General features: G+C 38.7%; 2 protein-coding genes across 12 annotated transcripts; one reads left to right on the top strand and one right to left on the bottom strand.

Moving 5' to 3' along the window:
- The first annotated feature begins 3,905 nt into the window (after positions 1–3,905).
- On the top strand, positions 3,906–11,528 carry LOC6574574 (calcium uptake protein 3, mitochondrial). 11 transcript variants are annotated; one of them, XM_032727904.2, is made up of 12 exons: positions 3,907–4,217; positions 7,725–7,869; positions 7,933–8,043; positions 8,103–8,150; positions 8,289–8,371; positions 8,610–8,675; positions 8,825–8,896; positions 9,328–9,429; positions 9,522–9,927; positions 9,996–10,153; positions 10,986–11,051; positions 11,205–11,528. In XM_032727904.2, exons 1-12 carry the CDS (start codon positions 3,966–3,968, stop codon positions 11,286–11,288), a joined length of 1,593 nt encoding a protein of 530 aa, XP_032583795.1. In that variant the 5' UTR covers positions 3,907–3,965; the 3' UTR covers positions 11,289–11,528. The 11 variants fall into 11 exon arrangements, with proteins under 11 accessions (XP_043863931.1, XP_043863933.1, XP_015023009.1 ...); XM_044007996.1 differs by lacking the exon at positions 9,328–9,429 and having other exon boundaries at positions 3,906–4,217; XM_044007995.1 differs by lacking the exon at positions 8,825–8,896.
- Positions 11,529–11,992: 464 nt separating this feature from the next.
- On the bottom strand, positions 11,993–18,986 carry LOC6574573 (serine/threonine-protein kinase/endoribonuclease IRE1). The gene is made up of 8 exons (XM_002000580.4): positions 18,575–18,986; positions 18,359–18,473; positions 15,369–15,812; positions 15,086–15,308; positions 13,934–15,018; positions 13,677–13,867; positions 13,453–13,617; positions 11,993–13,395 (listed from the first exon to the last, which is right to left on the bottom strand). Exons 1-8 carry the CDS (start codon positions 18,752–18,754, stop codon positions 12,517–12,519), a joined length of 3,282 nt encoding a protein of 1,093 aa, XP_002000616.2. The 5' UTR covers positions 18,755–18,986; the 3' UTR covers positions 11,993–12,516.
- Between the last annotated feature and the right edge of the window lie 63 nt (positions 18,987–19,049).

Below are 19,049 nucleotides of genomic sequence, written 5' to 3'. Positions count from 1 at the left end.
GGGTAGCATAAAATTGTGGATACTTATGAAATCAACTGAAGAAATATTTCGGTTTGTTTAATTGAAAACGAATCACAACCGATTTGTGCTGGGTTTGTTTTAAATTTTTCCTTTTTATACCCTGAACCCATTGAAAATGGGAAATCAGGGTATAATGGTTTTGTTAAAAGTATGTAACAGACAGAAGGAGGCGTGGCAGACCCCACAAAGTATATATATTCTTGATCAGGGCGACGAGCTAAGTCGATTTGGCCCTGTCCGTCTGTCTGTCCGTCCGTCCGTCCGTCCGTCCGTCCGTCCGTCCGTCTGTCCGTATGTATGAACGCGTCGATTTCAGAAGATATAAGAGCTAGAGACTTGGAATTTTTTTTCCTAGGTCCGTGTATATCACGCGCATATCAAGTTTTTCTTTTTATATCGATAACTGCTCCCGATAATTTATTATCGATCAAAAACCTTATCGAAAGCTAGTTATTTAATTATACCTCCTACACCTTTAGAGCTAGAGCTTCCAAATTTTATATGTAGACTTATATGCATTTTATATAATTTCGATTTTTGTTGTAATTTACCCCCCACCCCTATATCCACCCCCTCACCATCACCTTTGTAAAAGGCGTATTTCAAGTACTAGAAACTTGTGCTTTGGAATGTACATATATTTGAATATTATGATTATGTTCTGAAAGTTTCATTAAGATTGTACGTCTAGAAATTAAAATATTCAACAAATAAATCCTTATAATGTTGCCCACACTGCAGCGCAGCCCAAGCGCAATCGCTGCTTACTGCGCAGTTAGCAGAGCGCGTTCTAATACGTAGATGTGTATGTACGTGTGCCGAAAAGAAGTGCAGAGTGATTAGAATATCAGATTAGAGGGTTCAGGGTATCTCCTAGTCGAGCAGTCTCGACTAGAGTCTTCTTACTTGTTTTACTTTAATATTTATAAGCATAAGCTTTGATTTAGATTAGTTCTGTGCTACAAATGTTTCAATTAAATTGAAGCTCATAAATAATAATAGTAAGATAAAATAATCAAATTAGTAAATATAATAAATAAACAAAGAAAAGAATTATAATAATAATGAATTGAATCAGATGTTTATATAAATTACCTATTTCCAAGAGCCTTCAAATTACATTGTAGATTTTTAGCATTTTGTTTTTTTTTTTTTTTTTTTTTGTAAGAGTGCAATAAATGTATATAAACTAAAAATATGTCAAGGAAAATACAAAATTTGTAAAACCTGAGTAAAGCTTTAAGCTATGAATGTCAATATATTATATAATATAAGCTCTCCTACAGTATATATGCCGCTTCTGGGCTATTTCAACAACTCTGTCTCTCTCTCTCTCCCTCTTAATTCTGAAGGTGGTTAAGTTCTTTGTGACTGTTTATAGGATATGTGCAAGTAGAGCAGACTCTCTCTCTCTCGTATACTCTACACAACTCGTTATGCGCTGTTCCTGCTCCTGCCACTACATTACATATGCCGTTAAGAATTTCGAGTGTGTGTGTGTGTGTCTGCATGTGTGTGACAGGGCAACGCCTTGTGTAAGTCCCGCGTGTGGTCCTCATTTAATTACAACTCAATGAGTTCGAGCGAACTCGCCCGACAGGTGGTGTCCGCGTAATTCCCCCCTCAAGTATACACACGCACACACACAGATATAGGTATGGCTATATACACACACACACACACACACAATCAAATGCGACTCCACTGAACACCTCATCAACAATGTCGAGGCACATGCATCAACTGCTGCCCAAATCACTTGACACAAAATGTGCTTTAACTGATTGAGCATTGACAATGAACTCCTCTTGTATATATACATATATGTTTTTTTCATTAAAGTGTTATCAGAAACGATCGACGAACAAGAAATGATCTGATCGGAAACGCAGTCAGTTCGTGAGAATACCCCAAACGTTGACATATCTCAATAATCTGTTCATAAAAATACAAACAAAAGGGGGAAGGCGCATAAATGTCAAAAATATAATCGGCTCATATATCAAAAAATGCATAATTTTACCGTTAGATGATGCATTAATCACCTCTATCTTCAGCTCAATATTAGCTAATAGCTTTATGTGGGTTAAATGTTTGAGTTGGAGTTGCCTCTTATGCAGCTGTTAAACGCCAAACTAATTAACTTTTGGTAACATGAAAAGTAGGCAAACAAAAATATATGCCGAATAAGATATACCCTAACTGCATGTAGATACGAGAGTTGCTATAGAGCAAAAGTTAGCTAGAGTTAAATAACTCTCTCTCTCTCTCTCTCTCTCTCTCTCTCTCTCTCTTGCTATCTCTAATCTGTGTTACATATTTGATGACTTAATTTTAAGGCTCTTAGTAAAGAGTATGAGATACATGTGTTTGCCCTGAAGGCTGGCGCTAAGTTTGAGGGCCAAGTTAAAACAAAATGTTTTCTGATTTACTTTTGGCTTGGCAATAAACGATGCGGCTGCAAGTCAAAAGCTAATTGAAACGACTTTATTACTACCAAAAATTGAACGTTTAAAAGTTGAAATATATTCGGACAAATATTCATATACCCACATTTATAACCGCAGGATACTTACAGCACAAACAGAGCCAGAGAGAGTGAGAGAGAGAGAGAGAGAGAGAGAGGAGAGAGTGAAGCAAAGCGAAGCGAAGGCGTCAACTGAAATTTTTATGCGCCAACGGATATTTATACGTTTTAATGGCTTACGAATTGTGTTTACCAAGTTGCAGACGGGAAGGCTGGCGCTTGCTGGAGCCCGATGGCAATGCTGAAATTTTACAACTTTCGCAGGAAATGCTGGCGAACCGAAAGGAAACACAATCCTTGGCAATAAATATGAGTCAAAGATGAAGCTAAAACAGAATTTCATAATTTACGAGCTCATGAATTGGTCAGAGAAAATCGAAACCCCATTTGGACGCCAGGCCCTGACGCAGTCGACTTCGGTCGAACTGAAAACAATGCCAAGCATTTCATAGAGCTGGCTATGCCACTTGCTGCATGCGGTGTCAACTGATCTGGCTTGCAACACAGACGCCAACTACACCTGTGGCCTCTGCCCTCGGGAACGCAAAGGGATGCATAGGGCGGCCAGAACAGATCTCTGTTGAAATCGATATTTTGTTTATCTTTTTCTTTTGCGGTTGTGAACATTTCTATTGAATTTGATGGGTCGGTGAACCGGTTTTGATTTGAATCGCATTGCATTGATATCGAATTGGTATATTTCTTTTTACTTTTAGAAATATTTCGACATTTTTATTGATCTCATTGAATGTGAGTCATTTGAGCTTTGGACTTGTTCGGCTATTGACGCAGCAATATTTTTGTGGGAGCGGGCGCGTCATTCATCTATATTTTGGACATGCACAATAAAAATACAAAATTAGCAAAGAAAATGCGTCAAATGTTTGTTCCATTGAAAAACCGCAGTGGTTTACGCAGGATTTACAAATAGTTTTTGGAATTGCGTAACCGGGAAACTTGTGTGAATTTGTGCACGTAGCCTTTCAGCGCGACGTTGATCACAGCACATCGTTTTGTCTAGCTGGCTTTATTAAGCAAATAAATTTATTAGCCAAGCTAATTAGAACTGAAACGAATTGATTTTTTTATTTTTCTGCTAAGCCACATATATTTTGCTTAACTTCAATAAAAGTTTAATTTAATAATTTTATATTTGTTTGAATTGTCTATTATATTTAACTTAGCTTCTTTTGCTTGAATTGAATTTTTGTATAAATTATTTTAATTCCGTTCTAAACGATTTCAAACGCGCGCCAACTTCCCGCCAAACGCATACAACACTGTGCACTACTTTGTCTAGGTGGCAACGCTATACGCGCCATACGTCACAAACGGTTAACCAGTAGACTCTTACGTCTTTTCTATTTGTCACTTCGCTTAGTTACTTCTTGCGAGCAAAGCGCGGAGCCCATCCACAATGGCAAAGGTCGTAGCGCGTCTAACGGTTAAAACTAGTGCATTTTTAACACAACAACAAAGTGCGACAGTGTATAAATCATGCTTTCGTAGTGTCAGCACTGGATTTGCAAATAAATACCAACCAAGGAATAACACACGACGTCTACTTGTACTAGTGGGCGGCAGTTTCGTCTCATTAGCGGCACTGACTGCACTTATTCGCCTGCGAAGCGCCGCAAATACAGCAAATGCAATGCGAAAGAAGAGTCTGGTAAATAGTAGCAAAGTGATAAGGAACAAAAAAAAAATGTGATAGCAGTGTATTTGTGTGAGTGTGTATGCGTATGTGGAAAAGTCAATAAATGACCGTAAAAGACTCGCGCAGTTATTTTTAGCTTGGGGCAGCTTACGTTACGCTGCGCAGCCAGCTGTTGCGTTTGTCATAACGTAACATGAGAACAGCTGTTTTACCGACTAACGAGTGTGTGTGTGAGTGTTTGTGTGTTTGTTTTGCTCGCAGCATTCGCTGCGCTTTCTAGTTTTGTTTGCTTAGAGTGCCTTTTGATAAACCAAATCAAACCAGCGGCTGCTTTACGTAGAACAAATTAATTTGTGACGATTACTCATTGCACACTGGCCACAGACCTTTGACAAAACGAAATAAAAGTGGTTCACGGCCTTTTTGCTTTTTGGGGGGTACCGTTTTCCATTGGCTGCTGTTGTTGTTGCGTGCTCAAGTTCATTGAACAACAATAAACAACAACAACAAAAACAACAAACTTGTCTTTCCACCTGTTGACATTGTCAGTTATTTTAGTGTTGCTAAACCGAAAATGTTGTTGACTTGCGTTGCGTGTTTGCTGTCGCTCTGATAAGCATTTTATTGTTGTTCCATTTACTCTATGGTGTGAATAACTAATATTTGAAGTGAAGTACTTTGGGTAATTAGCTGTCAAAGCTTGAGCAATGCGTATAGCACTGACTGCTCTGACGTGAATGTTGTTTCATGTTTAGTAACGAAATTTCTTAGGAACTCGAAATGATTAATTTGTCATTCATGCAGTAGAGCGGATTAGTAATACAGCTGGCTTCAGGAGCCCACAGAATAAATTAGTATTATACATATTTCTGTAATTGGTTAAGCCGGGTTTTTTTTTTTTTTTTTAATTCCATATTCCACCCATACGTGTAGGTAGGTTAACCCAATTGGAACAGTTTTTACGCTTTTAGTCGAAACATTTTAGCTCCCATTATAGAATAGAATCAACAAAAAAGTGTTTACATAATAAAGCCTATTATTATGATTAGATCTCTTAAAAATCAAAAACAAAAGTATGGGTACATTTATCGTCGATCATATGTATGTCATATTATTAAACAGGTTAACAGTCTGTGAAGTAAAGCTTGGTATAAGGGTTTTTTATGGTCAAATGATGGCTATGTGCTGGTGTGAAGCACTTTTACAAATATTTTAATGAAAACAATGTTCGATACGACAGATAATCCATGACAGTGTTATCAGAGCTTCTTTGAATGTAATACTTTTGTAGAACATAGCCAATGCAATCCTTATCTTTCTACCTAGAAAACAAAAAAGTTAAAAAAAAAAAAACCCCAATTCAATTCTTGATTGTGAACGTTCCATGGCACATTCATGAAATCAGATTTAGGGTTACTTGACATTTTTAATGTTGCAATTGAAATCAGATTTTATAGTCTGTTTTCAAAATGTTGATAAACCAATTATGATTAGATTAGTATGGATATGGGTACTTCAGGTGTGGGCCTGTCTATAGGGTGTCTGCTAGAGTCTTATTCACTGCTGATTTTCTGGACACTTTATTATCCCAATTTACATGCTCATATCTTATACAATCTAATTGCTCTTGAATATTTAATTGGCTTTGCATTAATTTCAACAGAAATGCCACACAACCAAAATAAAAAATAAAAATGCTTCATGTGAGGCAATTGGGCGCAGATTGTTTGCCACACACCTTGAAATCCGACGACAACAACTTATAATAATAATAATAATAATAATGAAAAGTGCATTTGGTTTAGTTGATAAAGTGTCCAAGTAGCTGAGAACTCCGCCCACGCACCTGCCAACGTGCCCACAGAACGTATGCTGACACAAATGCCAGTTGCCACGAAATTTATCTATCAATCGATCTGGCTAGTGTGGATTTTGATACACCCACTATAAGGCTGGCTGGCTGTCTGGCTGGCAGGCCCAATGCCAGACGCAGGCGTGGCTATGATTCGGGCCGCAGCGTCCCTGACATGTGCCAAGTCCCTGAGCCACGTTATGACAACCACGACGACTGCCTCTCACGATGATGAATGAGTTTTAATTGTTGCCTATAAGATACATACATATATAAAGCGCCTGCAAAGCGCCTGCGGCTCTCCTGCCCGGCCTCTGGATGATGTCAGCCGCAGTTATGAAGAATTAACACACGATTCAATTGCAGCGCGTGGGCGTGCAGTGTTGCTGCTGGCTGCTGCTGCTGCTGCACATGTCTAATATTCAAATTGCGCACGGCTCTTTGTCTTATTAAGACCCAGGCTTAGGCAAGGGTATCACAAAGCTCTGCTAGTGTGAATGGGAAGCAGAGGAAGACGTAGAACATAGACTAACCCCCTATATAAACTATGAGTCCTAGAGGGAAGATCTCAAATTTTTCCAGTTTGATTTGATTTATTTATGTAAAATATAGATTGAGTTCGAGAATTAATTAAAGAGAGGTTTAGAATATCTAAACTGCATTATAATCTTAATAGCTTAATAAATGCATATGTATATATTTATTTTTATTTTATTCCTAGTTTAAGGTTTTTGACATTTTAACCTTTTTTAATTGCTTCTACTCAATTATTCTACCAACAATTTTGTACAGATGTAGAGGGATTTAACAAAACAAAGCTTTTACATAAAAAAATTTATAGTAGGTTTACTTTCCTAACTTCCGTACTTCGATCAAATGTTCCTCCATCAAACAGTCAACCCAGCGAAGCCATCGTTTGCCAAGTCTTTCTCATCAGTTGATTAACCAATCAATGATTCATCATATTCGGTCAAGAGTGACATATATGCAGTATGAATAATTTGAATGTCTCTGCATGTAGGGTATTTGCTAGTCGCACGTTGATAATTAGATCACTTTGGCTTAGATTTATTTCGGGGCACATATGCCCCAGACAGTCGACTTTTGCATGTGGCCTGAAAATTGAGTCATTTCATGGGGCGGCACTGCCCAGAGCTTGTATGTGTGGCATTAAATGTCAGATTTATGGGGCTTAAGCCAATTTATTTTATAACCAAATACATACGTCCGCATGGGTCGACCCCCAAAAAAATCTTGTGACCAAATCAATTTGGCACTTTATTGGGCCGAGCTGCTTAGCCAATGCTTAACGTGGGAATCCTGTCGAGGCCATCAATATTCCACTTTAAAGCCACATGCAGCGGACTACAAATAAGCCAGTCATATATATGCACATCATATATACACATATATCTGATATATTCATAATAACATCGCAGTTCAAGTCGCGTTCAAGCATTAATCAAAACGTCACCAGACGCACGGCCTGATTTCCGATATCGATCGGTTATTTGTCGTCTGCATTTGCCGCCTTTGTGCGCCAGCTAAGGAAATTACTGGCGATCCGATCGGGCGCTGATTTATGCCCATTATATATATTTATATATCTGTGTGCGTATGCATATCAAATTACCCAACGTTTCATCTTTTGTCGTCTATCAATAAAGCATCGCGATGACACCGATCTGGAGAACGTTAAACTAACCGCACGCGAGCGACGCTTCATTAAGTTCGCTTCCGTGGAGTACGAGAATCAGCTGTACATGACACCACAAGATTTTCTGGAATCTGTCGTCGAGCAGGAGCCCAGGCGTGAGTAAAAAAAAATAATAACGAATTATAACTAAATCCTGTTAATAATTGCTGCACTTCCAGCTCGACTCAAGCGACGCGTGCTGAGCACAGATGAAGTGGAAAAATACAAGGATCATACGCCAGCTATTAAGAAAGGCTCTTCACATCTCTTTCGCAATCTCAGGGACAAGGGTAAATACTTCGAATAGTGATTAATTAATTAATTATAATATTAATACATTCTTATTTAGGCATTGTTTCCTACACGGAATACTTGTTTTTGCTCTCCGTTCTAACCAGTAAGTATTGGACCGAGTAAAATATTTCCCTTCTTCACTTACTGTTTATACATTCAAGTGCATAAGACCTTTTTATGATATATATTTATATGCAACGTATTATTTAAGCTTCAACTAAATCTTATGTATGCATTGCAGAACCCAAGTCCGGCTTTCGCATTGCCTTCAACATGTTCGATACGGACGGCAATCAGCGAGTGGATAAGGCCGAATTTCTAGTCGTAAGTACTACAAATATATATGAAGAGGAGTATATAATGTATGTGTATGTGTTACATGTAACCAGTATTCATGGAACTATTTTATTTTTATTTTATTTAATTTTAAATATATTTTTATTTTATTTTTTTTTTTTTTTTTTTTTTTGGGTTACTTATAATTTTTATACTATCTTATTTTTTACATTTAAATTAAAATTTTGTATTTTATTATAATTTCTTTTTATTCTAATTTTAACAGATTATTGCCATTTTGGCTGGCGCTATCAAGTCCATACAAGATGTGGAACCAAAAACCAAAGAGCTTGTAAGATTTATTTACTATGATTTAATTATAATTCTATTAATTCGATATTCTATCTGAATAGCCAGCGTTAGCAACAGGATTTATCTTACATTATTATTTACTTTTAATTTTAATTGAATATCATAATTTTATTTAATAATATAATACAGCTACGGCGCTTAGTACCCTTTGATGAGAAACCAGTTTTGAAAAATTTGCCTACTTCACGACCCAGAGGTCTTGTAAGTCAACGAGAAATCGACTAAATACAATAAAATATCTTATGGCTTTGCTTTACAGCAAACAAAACTACGCTCGACGTTGTCAAATATGCGTAAAGCGCATATGTAGAAGCTTTGCATAGTTACGTTAGTTACGCGTTACTTTACGTTACGTTATGTTATGTTATTTGCGAAGCTGTACGATTGCTTTTTTTAGTGCCAAACCCTATATTCTATTACTTTATCAATAATGTATGCTTTTAAATTTTATTACGTTATGCATTTACGTTACGTTACGTTCTGTTTTTTACGTTTTCACAAAACCCCACCCCTTATGCCCGGTGCAACCAAAAACCTTACTAAACCTAAACCTAACTGTTCTTCTCTCCAAATCTAACTACCCCCATAAACCCCTCCACTTGAACGATTTGTATATAACCGAAAAATCCCAGATGGAGCGCATATTTAGCGGCGCTTGGAAAGAAAAACATGGCGAGCAGACGCTAGAAGAGTACGATTCCGATTCCAATGAAAGAGAAGAAACTGCGATCGAGGTAAGGTTGAGCATGCGCTAGTTGACTGCTGTGTGACTAAACTGAATATGGAATGACCAAACCAAATGCTATATATATGCATAAATTTGCAGCGGGATTATGTGGATGATGTTGAGGGACTACAGCGACGCCATATGGTGCCCACCACTCTGCAGCTGCATCTGTTTGGCAAGCGCGGCACCGGAGTCATCACCTACGATCACTTCTATCGCTTCATGGACAATCTGCAGACCGAGGTGCTGGAACTGGAGTTCAATGAGTTCTCCAAGGGTCAAAGCTTCATAACGGAGCTAGATTTCGCCAAGATCTTGCTGCGCTACACTTATCTGGCCACGGACGAGTACGATGTGTTTTTGGAGCGTTTGCTACAGCGCGTCAAGGATGAGAAGGGCATTTCCTTCAATGATTTTCGAGACTTCTGTCATTTTCTTAATAATCTCGATGATTTTACAATTGCTATGCGTATGTACACACTGGCTGATCGCTCCATATCTAAGGGTGAGTTAAGTGATTGATCAGTTGATTTAATTTTATTTATTAATTTTTTCTTTTTTTTCTTTTTATAGATGAATTTGCGCGCGCTGCCAAGATCTGTACGGGATATAGCCTCAGCGAGCACTTGATTGATACGGTCTTTGCCATATTCGATGCGGATGGCGATGGCCTGCTGCACTATAAGGAGTTCATAGCCATCATGAAGGATCGCTTGCATCGCGGCTTCAGAGTAAGTGGTCGTTTCTTTGATTACAATGAGGCACTGGATGCATACGATGATCCCGAGTATCCCATGTTCCAAGCCTGGCGCCACAGTCTCTGTCGCCAATTGGACTACTACATCGACAGCGATGCACTGTGGCACTAATCTAAAACAGCTTTTGTTCTCGTTATCGCTTATGTATGTATGTGTGTGTGTGTGTGTGTGTGTGTGTGTGCGTGTGTGTCTGTCTGTCTCTCGCATTTGTGAGTGTGTTTAATTTGATTTAGCTCTAATCATTATTTGTGCTTAAGCTTAAATGTTCCTTATTTATTACTGTTCAGTTCATATTTTAATTTGTATTGTCACCAGTTGTTTAACGACTCAATTGGATTAAAGATTAATTTAATTTTTAAGATCTTGATTGGCTACAAACATTAAAATTTACCAATAAACAATAAATTCGATTTTTATTTTATGGTAATTTTAAGATTATTTTATGTTCTTAACTTAATTTGTATCATTCTTGAATGTTAGGGTAATGCCTGCAATTAATTAAGCTGTTTCATAAAATACTGTCTCTCAGTTTAATTTATGCAGGAATACCCCAATTAATTTCAGAGTTTCTGCTTTTTTTCTCACACCTTCCATTCATAAGTGATCATGTTCATTTGTTAATTTATTATTTGCCGTTGTTGTTGTTGTTGCTCATCAGCTAATCAAATATTTTTGTTATGCCAAAAAGTTTATTATTGTTTACAAACCTGACTCACATGCCCATGCGTATAGCTGAAACCCAGGTCTAAAGTTCCAATTTAGTCATAGTCTGGCAAATACACTCGTGATTTTTGTTATTTCCTAGCAAGAAGCTGATATGATTGAGATGCGGTGTAAAGAGCGCAAAGATAAAAACGTTGCCCAAGCAAAGGTTGGTTCAAGATGGTATGGAACCCCCCACTTTATTTTTCGACTCTGCGTCTCACCCACTTGTCGTATCTCCTTCTTTTGCGCACTATAACTACTTTTTGATTGCACCAAAAACTTTCCCTATGAAACTAATCAAGAAACTATTGCCTTACAGTCGACGGCCAAGTCGGAGGGGTGGGATGCATTCAAGCACTGTTTGCAACATGAAATGATATCCCTCAAGAAGCCTTCCTATTAGATGTGGCTGAAATGCAAAAATACTCGGTTGATATGAAGAAGCTTTTACTACGCCAAACTGAAACAAAAAGATAAAAACAAATGATATATGTTTAACAAAATTCTAGTTGCAAATTATTTTCTTCTAAAGAAACAAAATCGAAATCTCTTGTTTTAGCTCAAAGTACATAAAAATACTATTTATGATTGTTATATTTATGAAAAGTAAATTATTTATCAATAAAAATGTTGCACTTTGTTAGATGACTCTCTTTTATATGTATATAATTTGCAGCTGTTGTGTTGCACTTCCAATCGAAGCCAAACAGCGCCGGGTATTGTTATGTAATAAATAAAACAAATTAGACTATATTTACGTATGCTTTGTAATTAATATTTTATATAATAACAAAACTATGAATCCTAAAATTTTAATCGAAATAACAGGGGATCAGAAGCAGCAGACAGATTTGAAAAAATCGAAGACTCAAAATTATCATTTATAGGCGACACCTCTACGTCATCATCAATTCAATTGAAGCGGAACTTAAGGAATTTGATTTTTCAATCAATTAATTAAAATCATTAAAATCCTTTCAAAATCCAATAAAAGCTTAATAATAACACAAGTTTTTTTTCATACAGTTTATTCATTTTTATTAAATTTATCAAAATGCAAATAAGGCTGTTAAGGGTATATAGAAAAGTGCATAGGAAACAAACGTGTTTTACTATTATGAAATGTTTAATACTAAGTGCATTTTTTAAATAAGAATATCTTAGTTATAAGTTATCAGATTCTGAGAAAATTCTTCCATTCTCAATCTTTCGCTTGTTTGTTTTGAGTCTCTTATTACACCGTTTTAGAGGCATATAAAACTTGCACTATTTTCTATTTAAATTTGCACCTGGGCATTAAAACATAACTACATAAAATTATCACAGTTAAATTGCGTGCATTCGATAGATACACTCTTCATATCGTTTCACTTCCATAGACTTATCGGACACTCTTCGTATATATATATATTTATATATAAAATAAATTTAGCTTTTATCTTTCGTATGAATTTTTGAATCAGTACGGTTTTCATTGATTTGGTTATACAAAAAATCTAAAATGAAATCGGGAAATTGTTTTGGAATAGTCGCATTGCACAATTAAATAATAATAATTATTACTAATTATACTAAAATCAATATTACTAAATATAATAAAAGTTTATCTAGTCAAGTGCTTTGTTTTAATTCTAATCTGTCGTAGTCGACGGTAGTGTCCAGCTAACAAACTTTTCCTTCTCCTGCTCCTTGGTCCCCGCTGCATAATTTCTATTACTTGCCTTGGAACGTCTAAACTTGAAATTGGCGTAAACATCGCGCTTACCAACATCTGCGTCGAGTGGCTGCGCATCCGTCTCTAGATTGCGTTGCAGTCCCACACCGGGCATCATCTCCTCATTTGGTATTTTACGAAAGTTGTAGGCACCCTTGCGTTGCTTAATCTGCTGCTGGTTTAAAGATGATTGTGGCGCCGGTGGCGTTTTTTTGGGACTGCCTACTTTGGGCAGCGGTTTGGGATCACGCATTAGCATGGGAAACATTGCATCGTCGGCATCAAAGTACCAGGGACGCGAAAAGTGGTAACCGACGCTGTAGTAGGGCTTAAAGATGGGCTCGTTCGAGCAAATACTGAATGCATGATAAGCATGCGAGATGAGCTGCGGAAAGCGTTCCACCCAGTAGTTAGTGAACTCGTGTGGTATACAGCCCAGCAGCTGCTGTGCCTCGAGCGTCAGCTCGTGGTAGTGATGTTTTTTATTACGCAGAGCGCGCAATAAGTCTCGCACACTGGCGCCCATGTATCCTCGATATTTTCTCAAATCATCTGTTATCAATGGATCCAAATGCAAGTTCCAATCGTCCAGAACAACAATACGTCCATTCTTCTCCAACGATTTGAGTGGCTCGGTATGAAATTGAAGCTTCTCCACACGATCGCTAACATCCTGGAGAAAGCTGAGCATCTTAGGCTCATCCCAGAAGAGTGGATGATTGCCAATGCAGCGCGCCGGCGGACGCGCTTGAGGATCCTTATGTATCATATCTGATATAAGCTGTTCCGCAAGTACCTATGCAAAGCATTTCAATATGCGTATGTCTCTTGGTTGATACTAATCGTGACTTACAATTTTGCTATGCTCAGCGTCATCTTCAGCGCGCAGCTTGGACAAGTTATATTCGTGCGACAGTATATTTGCCTGACGCTTGAGAGTGTCGCCGAAGGCATGATGTCCACCGGTCAATACATAGTAGTAGACACAGCCCAGCGAGAAAATGTCCACCGCCGTGGTCTGCAAGCAATAGAATGCATCAGAATTCATGTGAAATCTGTATATGCAACAGGACTTACGGTTCGCTGAGCACGCATCATCTCTGGGGCTATCCAGCCATCGGTGCCCGTAACGCCTGAGCGACGCGAAAAACTGGTGCGTCCAAAGTTGAGTTTCTTGCACAGTCCAAAATCCGAAATCATAACGCGCACTTTTCCCTTAGGATCGGGCAGCGACAACAGTACGTTCTGTGGTTTTATATCGCGATGAACTGGAAAGGAAATGAAAAGCATTGAAATAACGAATAATATAACATCGAAATATCAGTACAACTAACCGATATCTAGTGAATGCAGATGACTAAGTCCAGCAGCTGCTTGAACGAGAACTTGCCAAATATCAATATGCTGGCGCAGTTCCATAGCACGATCGCCCTCGGTGTAATCCTGCAGGGTGGCGTTGCACAGCTCCACGGCTATATACCGAAACTGACGATCCTGTTCTGTGCAAAAGTAACGCACCACATTCTCGTGCGCATCCGATTCGCGTAGCAAGGCCACCTCGCGATCAGCAAAAGTGAAGCACTCCGGGAGCAAACGCTTCACAGCCACGAAACGCTCCTCGAAGCTGCCCTTAAAGACAAAGGTACCCTCGCAACCTTTGCCCAAGACTTCATTAGAATTGAAGCTTATCTTGCCGACACGCACATATCCATTGCCCAGATCAAGTAAATCTTGAGTACTGATGTTGCTGCCGTTGCTTCCCGTGCTGCCATTGTTGCTGTTATTTCCAGCCTGCTGGGCCATTGTCTTGGATCCATTCTCGCTTTGCTTCTGCAGCTCCCGCATGGTGCTGCATGTGTACCAGAAGAGCGCAACCATGCCTAGGACAATTACAATCAGTATTTGGTGCACCTTGCCACTGGGATGATCCATGAACCATTCGTTAATAAACGCCTGCACCTTGTTGCTGTTGGCCAAAATGATAGTCTTGGTACGATTGATCGTGTTCGAGCGTGCCGAGTCCATGCTAATCTCAACCAAGTTCGGATCTGGTTGCACTCCAATATCCGCAGCATTCTTTTCATTATTGGCCAGCAGGCCGTAGCCATCGTTATAGTTATGTATGGTGGCCAAGCTGTGCACATCTTTGCTAGCCGAGGGAGTTGGGGATAAGTGCAAATTGCCCTGGTTGACCTCATTGGGCATGTTGTAGTGTCCCAGCATAATGCCTGGATTTTCTTGCAGCACATCATTGATGTAAACGGTACGTGGATCATTACCCTGTTTATTGTCTAACTCCACAGCTGGTCCATCAAGCAATTTGATGGGCGGCGTCGCAGATATGCGTGGCGTATTCTTATTTACCAACGACGGCAGAGCATAGAGGCCACGCTGATGCTCGCCAACGTACAAAGATTGACTGCAAAAGAGATGGGGCGTAAGTATATTGGACACATCAATTGTATATAAGAGTGAACATTGCTTACAATAGTTTAACTGTGTTTACATTGCCCGTCTTCGATTCTTCCAGAATGGCGTCGTAAGCCTCATCGGAGACCGTCGTAAAGGGCACACTAAGCAGCCCATCGGGACCCAACAGAAAAGCAGCTACAACGGGACTTTTCAGATCACGTTGCCATAAAAATTTGCCCTGCTTTCGATCGAGGGTAACAATTTGGCCATTGCTGGTGGTAGTCAAGTGAATGTACTCTATAGATATACGAAATTGTATTAAAAACTTTACCAATATTAAATAGTACGAATATTTACCATATTCCTTGGTCAGCTCTGGTGGCGTGCTGAGCGCATTGTAGTCATAAAAGGTAATGTTCCAGGGCTTGGCATTCTTATCCTTGGCCTGGCTGTCGAACATCATGACAGTGTACTGTGTGCGTCCCAAGTAAATGGCGCGCGATGTGGCCCAGCCAATCTGCTCGGCGTCACTGCCATCCATTTGAGGGTCGCCAAAGCCCATAACCTTCTCACGCCTGCCCGTCTTCGGATCGACCATGTACCAAGTGTCGCTCTTCTTGCCCGAGTACAGAATGCCATCGGATGAGCGACACGGTGCATTGGCCACCAACTGCGGTATAGTATAGGGCAGCTTCTTCAGACTGCCCATTTGTCCAAGCTGATAGATGCTGCCATCTCTAGGATCAGGCAGATAATGTGGCACCTGGACATTTTGCTGAGGCTCCGCTACAATAGGCGGATCTGAAACAGATAATACATATATATTTATTCAAGTTATTTAATCATATAAATAAAGCAGCGAGAGAGTTGAAGTCAATTTAAACATTCGTATCATATCTCTTTTATTGATATAAGAAATGACAAAACACTTGAGCACATATTTGCTATGGCCAGTGCATGTGGCTTTATCTTTATCTCTATCTCTGCATATATATATTTATATATAAGTATATATAGCATCATGAAGAATTTAAAGATAATTCAGAGTTGCAATCATAAGGAAGGTAGTGCATTTTCAAAGAAAGGTGTAAGAGGGGGTTCACTTACTTAAAAGAAAAACTCTTAACCAACTTAAGCAATTAAAAAAGTAACTGTTAAGCGTATGTCACAGTGTGAGTTATTGCCCGTGACAAAAACAAATCTAATATCGTTTGTCAAACTATGTGGAAGCCTCTAACGCCCTGCTATCATCGAAAATGTGTTATTACAGTATACGGCACAATTGTTGTAGTTCTTCGCAAAGTGGACTTGTTGCGGGTAGTCGGCAACAAGCGAGCGTCTAACAAAAGCGACGATTGGCTTTATCAACTCTCGGTAGTGTGTGCGTTCCTCGTGCTGAGCCTTATCAACAAAATAACCCACAACAGACCGATGGTAATTAATGAAAATACATTGTTGAGAAGCAGAGCGGGAGGCGGAGTGAAAAAAGAGAGAGGGAGAAAGAAGAGAATGAAGGGAGAGAGAGAGCAGAGAAAGGTGTACCATACAGAGACAGCTTTACTTAGTGGCAACATTTCTGCTCGTCAGGTCATTTAACTCGACTCGCCGGGCACTCTAATTAGCAACTAGATTCTAACCGAAAATACCGCTCCGCTTAGAGCATGTGATGAGGTAATAGTCAGTAGTCATATCTACTGCAATCAATCAATAAAAATAATATTTATAAATATAATGAAAGCTCTATTGAATGAACACCCGTAGTCCTGGTCCTCTCCTCTACACCATGCTTCACTGTATACACTATGGCACTTGGCGCATTTGCTATGGCTGAGTGATTATAATAATGCAAGACTAATCTTTCTATAGCATTTATAAACTCATTACATATCATGTTTATAATGTATGCAGTTCCATTTATAATCAACCATTCAATAATTAATATACCAGAACTCGCTTGCTAGCAAAATCGAGCTCTGATGTTCTCCACATGTGTTGTTTTTCCACAAAAGTAGTATAAATTCTATAAAATTAAAAGAAATTGAAAAATACCGCGTTCAATTCTCAATTTTTAATACATACTATAGAGTAATACTATATTTAGTTTATATGTATATACCTACACATGTTGCTATAGTCTGGTAAATACATATTTTTATAGACTTATCGCGACAAGCCATCTTTCTGGGGGCGTATCTTTTTCAGCTGTACACCGGATGATGATTGTGGAGTAAATAATAAATAATTGTTAGGATTTGGCAAGATAACAAACGGACGCGACAGTTGGGCTACACAAAAAATTTGATAATGCAAATTCTGTCACGCAATCGATAGAGAAACAAGAAATATTAAATAACTATTTATAGTTTAGCGAGCGCCAAACAAAAACGAAAAACCACGAATCTCAAACATAAAGATATGTATTTTTCCGTTGTCAAATAAATAAACAACCAGCCATGAAACTGTGTTGAGCTAGTGGGTATAATGTTTATTAAGATATTGGAAACAACCGATTTACAAACGGCATCTACAATATGTATGTATGTATGTATGGGATACATTACTGCTAGACTAACTTATAATAAAGCAGCTCTAATAGACATTTAAAATACTCCAAGCCACCTGGATGCAAGCAGTATACACCAAGTATAAAGTAGAAATTCAGAAACGTTTTTAATAACAAATGGCAATCGCGTAGCGTTGGCAGTTTAATTAAAAGAAAGCGTGGCTCGTCTAGATTACGCATGTACCCACATACACACGCCCGCCCATACAGACGCATGTTCACGACTGCATACATACATCGTGTGCTCCGTTATCAGTTGAAAACAATAATACAAAACAATATAACGGCGCATTGCGAGAGCAAAAGTGTAATTAGAGTAAAGCAACAGCAACGTCGCCGGTTGTTACTGCTCTGGCATATAGTATGTTTACTATCTAAACATTCATACGCACACATGTGCATATGCATATATATATTTTGTTGTTTTCGCACAATGAGCTCATCGAAGAGTAATTCACTTTTCTTTATGCTGCACTTTCCGCAATTATGGCGAAATGCCTTAAAATGCAACAGATTTTCTTTATTTTTACTGCATTTGGGGTCGTGGCGTGGCCGGTGAGTAGGTTGTGGAGAGTGGGAGAGTGTGAGAGTTGCCATATGCCTAATGTCTCACACACATTCGTAAAGCGAAAGAGAGTGACAGACGATGTAAAATGAGGTTACTTTTTACGATTGCATTGCAAACACAAACTATAACTTTGAAACGGTAAAGGTCTCCTGCCTGTTTGTGTGCGTGAGTGTGTCACTTAATTATACTTATACATATGCCTGTGCGTGTAATTACCATCTGCTATTGTCCAGCGTATTTCGCTGGTTATCGGATCGATTGCTGTTAGCCCGCCACCCAGCGTGGAGAATACCATCAATGCCTCCTCGTCGCGGGCAAGGTCTGTGCAATCCTATAGTAGGAAAACGGAGAACCATTTCATTAATTGTCATCAACTATTTATTTGATTAGCCGCACTACAATGCCCGCATTATGCTTATTGCCTCCTCTTACCGTTTTTTCTTCGGCACTGTTCACAACTTCTGCTGAGTCGGCGTTTGTACCTGTCGATTGTTTTGCTGCTGATGCAATAACGCTGCTCAACAGCAAAATAAACGCGCAACAACAAACGAAGTATTTCATTTTCCAAAATCTATATGGCGTCGACTTTACTATTCTTGTTGTTGTTAACATCGCGCGAGCGACACCACGAAACAATATGATATATATTTTGCGTTTGATAGCTAATGCAGTCGCAATTACTTGCAGTTCATCGAATGTATCATATTTTCATAAATTTTTTTTTTCTTTTCTTTAATTTGACACTTCACACACACAATTACATTATTTTACATTTACTGCGTATTTCATTCATTCGTCATTGTTGCGTAGAGTTGTACTGTTCGCGAGCATATGAATAAGAAAATTGCTCAGAAAACTCAATTGAACTGGGTCCCACTGGTTACCATTAACAGATCAAATGAACGTT

Source organism: Drosophila mojavensis, unplaced genomic scaffold (assembly GCF_018153725.1).
Source record: "Drosophila mojavensis isolate 15081-1352.22 unplaced genomic scaffold, ASM1815372v1 contig_231, whole genome shotgun sequence".
Taxonomy (NCBI): Eukaryota; Metazoa; Arthropoda; class Insecta; order Diptera; family Drosophilidae; genus Drosophila; species Drosophila mojavensis.
The sequence above is the reverse complement of the archived record's forward strand: the minus strand, read 5'-3'. Positions and strand labels throughout refer to the sequence as shown.

Coding starts and splice junctions, on each gene's coding strand:
- LOC6574574 (XM_032727904.2), top strand. CDS start 3,966: ATGGCAAAGGTCGTAGCGCGTCTAACGGTTAAAACTAGTGCATTTTTA. Junction 4,218..7,724: donor CAATGCGAAAGAAGAGTCTG/GTAAATAGTAGC, acceptor CTATCAATAAAG/CATCGCGATGACACCGATCT. Junction 8,676..8,824: donor AACCAAAAACCAAAGAGCTT/GTAAGATTTATT, acceptor AATATAATACAG/CTACGGCGCTTAGTACCCTT.
- LOC6574573 (XM_002000580.4), bottom strand. CDS start 18,754: ATGTTAACAACAACAAGAATAGTAAAGTCGACGCCATATAGATTTTGG. Junction 18,474..18,574: donor ACAGTGCCGAAGAAAAAACG/GTAAGAGGAGGC, acceptor TTCCTACTATAG/GATTGCACAGACCTTGCCCG. Junction 15,309..15,368: donor AGAGCTGACCAAGGAATATG/GTAAATATTCGT, acceptor GTATATCTATAG/AGTACATTCACTTGACTACC.